Genomic DNA, 6,000 nt, shown 5'->3' with positions numbered 1-6,000 from the left:
CATTTTGTTTCCTTTTTGTCGCGGCACATCCGGACGACACGACTCCTGTATCGGTCACGTGGGTTTTTGTTAAAGCGGTACGCACCAATACGGGGTTTCACGCATGCGCCCTCGACACAGTGATGACGCGCCAGTGTTGTTCGTCCCATCTCTCGGAGGGAGGTCTGGCTTAGCATAGCGATACCGTAGCTAACTCACAGTACCCCAGGCGAGCCCGGTTTTCGTGAAATGAGAAATATTCCGCAAAAGCTGAATAGCAACTAGGTGGCCGATATATTCATATAAACACGTAAGTTACGCAAAGCGTCTTTGCTATCTTGCTAATTTGTCACACGAAGTTATCTCGCTTAATTAGCATTAGCTGACTTTGGCAAGGCGCACCAACGCGATGCATTTTAAGGTTCCGGGCTGCTTGTAGTGTACTTACCTGACGTGGAGCACATTGTTGTGTTATTCTATTGTTTTGGACAGAAGGTTGCATTTTCTTTCTCGCTGCTAACTAGCCATGTTGACGATTTGTTTTTGCTAAGGTTAGCAAACTCGACACCATAGCTAGCTATAGCATTAGCTAACAACAACAACAACATTGCCCTGTGTAAACAAACATCACAAAGTGGAGTACTTACGTGGTCCCTGTATTGTATTTTCTGCATCGTATTTGTGTGGACCAGAACGTTTTGTTAATGACAGCACATTTATTTGCTTTCACTGGTTACAGATCGGGCCATCCAAATGGTGATCATGTCGGGCACAGCCACTGTGCTGCAACAGTTTGTCAGCGGGTTGAAGAGTCGAAATGAAGATACCAGAGCGAAATCTGCCAAAGACCTACAGCATTATGTGACGACCGAGCTCAGAGAGGTAACGGCAACAGTACACGTATATCTGAGGGCTGTAGAATTGATTTGATTCTTTACGTACAGGAGAGGGCATGAACCCATAACCCGTCGGTATTGCTTTAATTAGGCAGGGTCCATAGGGAATGCCTTTTTGCAGTAACATTGCATGCAGTTGCTGTCATTGATCTATTTTTGTACCTTCTACAGCTAAGCCAAGACGAAGCCACTACATTCTATGATGAATTAAACCACCACATATTTGAGCTGGTATCCAGCTCAGATGTGAATGAGAAGAAAGGAGGGATCCTTGCTATTGGTGAGACACAAGTACTTTAGTTTATACAGAATATGCGTAATTTAAGAGCATATTGTTCTTAATAAATGCTTTCGTTCCAGTGAGTCTGATCGGAGTCGAGGGTGGAAATGCCACCAGGATCAGCCGCTTTGCGAACTACCTCCGCAACCTGCTTCCCTCCAGTGACCCCGTAGTCATGGAGATGGCCTCTAAAGCTATGGGGCATCTTTCTATGGCGGGGGACACCTTTACTGCTGAGTATGTGGAGTTTGAGGTGAAGAGGGCCCTGGAGTGGCTGGGAGCAGACCGAAACGAAGGCAGACGTCACGCTGCAGTAAGTCGACCACAGACGGCACAGCCTGTAATGTTTGTTGTTGAAATGGCTTCACGACTTGGTGGAGTTTTATGTGGGATGGGATGAGGGAACAGGACAGGTCAACAGGAATAACTTGTGAAGTCTAAAGCAGGAAACATTTTGGTGTTCCAGTAGTTCTTAAATTCAATGAGAGCGTCTCTGATGAGCACTGATTACAAGCATTAGCATTATTAGCATTTATTGGCAGCAAGCAGTAAAATAGAAACAATGACAGTATCATGTTTATATACAGTAGTCCCTCATTTTCCGCGGGGGTTACGTTCCAAAAACAACCCGCAATAAGTGAAATCCGCAATGTAGTAATCTTTATTTATTTTTTAGTTATTATACATGTACATAAATGTTTTAAGGCTGTTAAACCCCTCACCACACACTTTATACACTTTTAACAGTCAGGCATTAATCTAAATAGATTGTTTCAGTATTATAGAATGAAACCAAAGATCAAAACCTTTTCAGAACGAAACATTTGTTGGAGAAATATAAATATATAGTACGTACAGTAAATGTTTTCCTATTAATAATGTTAAGGCGTGCAGGTCGAGGAAAGAGCCGCTTGGAGTGCAGAAGAACAAATATTCTACTCGTGCTGTCTTTAGCCTCTCGTGGGCTGCTTTATTGGATAGCTTAGCACGGCGGAACGGCAGCGGGGCTAGCCGGCTACATATATAAACAGGAAGAACGATACCCATAAGGGACGTGACGTTTATGCTCCTACAAAATAAAAGCTTCTTTTTACACAGAGAATAAGAGCGCTATTAAACAAACGCTTAACAAATAAACATGATAGCTTTTAGAAATAACGAATTTAATTTTAATGATCAACCTCGCGCGTATTTCACAGTTCCTCCGACCGTGCCCCTTCGTCTTGCGTCGTTTCAAGGCGCGTTCAAGTGCAAAAAAAAAATCTGAAATTGCACTAAAAAACTCAGCGAAGCAGCGAAGTCGCGGAAAATGAACCGCATTATATCGAGGGACTACTGTATTTATAACTGGAAGCTCATTTAATAATGCAGCAGGGCAAAACCTTTCCAGTAAAGATTATTTATAAATTAACATTTAGAATACGTGAACAATGTAAGCCCTTTATCTGAATTCACAGATGTGTTTGCATTTCAAAGAAGCAAACTCAACAAGGACGTTTAACGAGGAGTTCTGAATGGATGTTCTGCCTCTTCCAGGTGTTGGTGTTGAGGGAACTCGCAGTGAGTGCCCCCACCTTCTTCTTTCAGCAAGTGCAGCCTTTCTTTGACAACATCTTTTACGCAGTATGGGACCCGAAACAAGCCATTCGAGAAGGCGCCGTGTCTGCACTGAGGGCCTGTCTCATCCTCACCACGCAGAGGGAGACCAAGGAAATGCAGAAACCACAGTGGTACAAAGTAAGGCATTCCGCTGTGTCATGCCGGAACGCATTGCATTGTCCGGGTGGAAAACCAACTTGAAGGTCTGTATCTTTGACAGCAAACGTTTGAGGAGGCGGAGAAAGGCTTTGATGAGACGCTAGCCAAAGAGAAAGGGATGAATCGTGACGACAGGGTCCACGGAGCCCTTCTGATCCTGAATGAGCTGGTCCGGATCAGCAGCATGGAGGGGGAGGTGAGGGTCTGAATTCACTGTGGAAACATTCTCACATTTGCAAGTGACGCCTTCCTCTCACCCGTCGTGCTCCGTGTGGCAGCGCATGCGTGAGGAGATGGAGGAGATCACGCAGCAGCAGCTGGTCCATGATAAGTACTGCAAGGAGCTGATGGGCTTTGGAACCAAGCCCCGACACATCACGCCCTTCACCAGCTTCCAGTCTGTGCAGCCGCAGCAGTCCAACGCCCTCCTGGGCCTGCTGGGCTACAGCACGCCTCAGGGCTTCCTCACCTTCGGAGCCACGCCTGCGCCTGCCAAGAGCTCGCTGGTGGAGAGTCGGTACTGTCGTGAGCTGATGGAAGAGCGATTTGACCAGGTACGTTTGGCAGCAGCAGCAATACGTTTTGCTAGATCCTTGTAGAAGCCAAATGCGTGATGGAATGCGTTTCCAGTGTTGTGCACGGTGTGGCGCTGTGGCCAGAAAGCGGTATATAAGGCAGGGCCAATCAGGCGGTACACAGGTGTTGACCCGGAAGGGCATACAGGTTTTGACCGCTGTGGCGGGATTGTTTTGCCCAGATACGCATGTTTTATTGATTATACTTTTGTTGTGTTTTGTAATAAATGAGGATCATTTTACCTTCTTAAACCGCTTCTGGACTCTCCCTGTTTGGACACGGAGAGACGAAACACGACTTAGCCGCTGGAGCGCGTCTAACCGAGCACTGCCGGCAACACCACAATAGCCCAGCATTGGGCCGGCTATTATAATGCTGATTTGACATTTTTCTTCTAGCTCGAGTGGAAATTGTGCCATTTTCTTTTTTTGTTATGTGTTGCAATCTGGAATTATGGTTATTATGGTTATTGATTTTATATTAGCAGCAGTAAAACTAGCGTAATCACGCAGTGCAAATAGAACAGTGCAAGTTATCGGTTATGAAATGTTCAAGAGTTCGGGACAGAGTTATTAAGTGTTCATGAGTCTTACAGCCGAGGGGAAGAAGCTGTTCTTGTGGCAGGAGGTTCTGGTCCGGATGGACCTTAGCCTCCTGCCTGAGGGGAGAGGGTCAAAGAATCCATGTCCAGGGTGAGAAGGGTCGGCTGTGATCCGACCTGCACGCCTCCGAGTCCTGGAGACATACAGGTCCTGGAGGGATGGCAGCTTGCAGCCGATCACCTTCTCCGCAGCAACTGTGACAAAAGAGTTTTGAACAAAGTTAATGCCATAACTTGTGTTGGATGATATTTTAATTTATTTATTATTTAATATTATTTACTTGATTAAGTTTGATTATCGATCGATGGAATCGTGTGGTTTTATTAACCTGATCAATTGAAATGATTTATGTTATAATAACTGCAATAATCTATCCATATATCTTTACAACTACCGTAATTGCTGAACTATTATGCGCACCCGTGAAAAAGCCGCACCCACTGAATTAAAAAAAATATATATTTTGTACTAAAATAAGCCGCACATATTCGTAAGCCGCAAGTGCATTGAGACAAATGATATTTAACGGAACACGGCTCGTAACGATATCCGCAGCAGGTCTCCAAGGTGAACAGCGTCTGGCATGTTAGAATAAGGGAAGTCGGCAAATCAGATCCGTAACTTCGGGATAAGGATTGGCTCTAAGGGCTGGGTCGGTCGGGCTGGGGTGCGAAGCGGGGCTGGGCTCGAGCCGCGGCTGGGGGAGCAGTCGCCCCGTCGCCCTCCCCTCTCCGCCCGCCGGAGGCTGCGCGGCGCGCGCGCGCCTGGCGGGGTGTCCCCGTCCCCCTTGCCCCCGTGCCCCTCATCCTCCGTCCGCGGGAGCGTGGTGCGGCAGGGGTGGGGACGCCCGGGAGGTCGAGGGGGTGGGTTCCTTCCCCGCTACGCGGCGTCGGACAGGCGGCGGGGACCGGGTACGGCGGTCCGGCGGCGGCGACTCTGGACGAGCGCCGGGCCCTTCTCGCGGATCTCCCCAGCTACCGCAAGCGGGGCTTTCCCTCCGGGCGGGCGGGCGTTAATTTTGTAACGAAAATAAATAGGCTTTAACGAAACACGGCTCGTAAAGAAAGTGGGAAAATATACGTAAATTTGCCGCGTCGTTGCATAAACCGCAAGGTTCAAAATATTGGAAAAAAGTAGCGGCTTGTACACCGGGAATTACGGTATACAATTGAATATGCAATGTTTGTAACTTAAGTAGGGAACTGATCAAACGGAAAAATTCAGCAACATGGCAATAACAATAGCAACACGCTGCAGTCAGGAATTAATAATCTGCTGGAGGTGACTATTGAAAGTTATTTGAACTTTTTTGTTTTTTCCAGCATGTGCTGACATGTTGATCCCGGCTACATATGGCGCTCAGGATCAGCACTGGACAGCTCCACAGGTAGTCGGCTACATATGAGATGTCCAGTGCTGATACTGAAAGTGACGTCTTTTCCGCAGCATTGACTCGGGAATGTTCTTTATCTTGCCCACTTCAGTTTTTTTTTTGGTTTCTGCATGTCCATGACAAGACAAGGTGGTGGCTTTTTGCTTTTGCTTTGATTTTGTATCGATTATCTTTGTTCCTGCGTGATGATTGCATTTGAATGGAACTTTTCCACATTATTAGATGTGTTAATTTATTCCCATCACAAACTTTGGTTCATAATTATGATTTGTCTCATTTACAGTAAGGCTTTATCTCTAACAATTTTTAAGTTACAACCTTTTCAAAAAGTGATATCAAAACTTAATATTTTATTGTAATTACTGAGTTAAATAAAATAAACAAATAGTTATTTAACAGCATGTTAAGGAGTATTTACATTTATTTTACATTAAATTACATTACATTTAGTTACATTTTTACTGTGTTACGGTTTGCATTTGGCCTTTGGAGGGCAAACATAATGCTAATGTCGCC

At 45.7% G+C, this 6,000-nt stretch overlaps 1 protein-coding gene across 1 annotated transcript in view; it reads left to right on the top strand.

Moving 5' to 3' along the window:
• Positions 1-267: 267 nt before the first annotated feature.
• Positions 268-6,000, top strand: part of mtor (mechanistic target of rapamycin kinase) — a 75,405-nt gene continuing 69,672 nt past the window's right edge. The window contains exons 1-7 of the mRNA XM_068752653.1: positions 268-289; positions 719-861; positions 1,047-1,155; positions 1,236-1,468; positions 2,692-2,892; positions 2,975-3,109; positions 3,192-3,467. Coding sequence (XP_068608754.1) covers positions 733-861; positions 1,047-1,155; positions 1,236-1,468; positions 2,692-2,892; positions 2,975-3,109; positions 3,192-3,467 — 1,083 coding nt within the window. The 5' untranslated portion in view covers positions 268-289; positions 719-732. The remainder of the gene's footprint in view (positions 290-718; positions 862-1,046; positions 1,156-1,235; positions 1,469-2,691; positions 2,893-2,974; positions 3,110-3,191; positions 3,468-6,000) is intronic.

This window comes from Brachionichthys hirsutus, chromosome 2, assembly GCF_040956055.1.
Source record: "Brachionichthys hirsutus isolate HB-005 chromosome 2, CSIRO-AGI_Bhir_v1, whole genome shotgun sequence".
Classification (NCBI taxonomy): Eukaryota; Metazoa; Chordata; class Actinopteri; order Lophiiformes; family Brachionichthyidae; genus Brachionichthys; species Brachionichthys hirsutus.
This window is presented reverse-complemented; position numbering and strand designations above follow the sequence as displayed.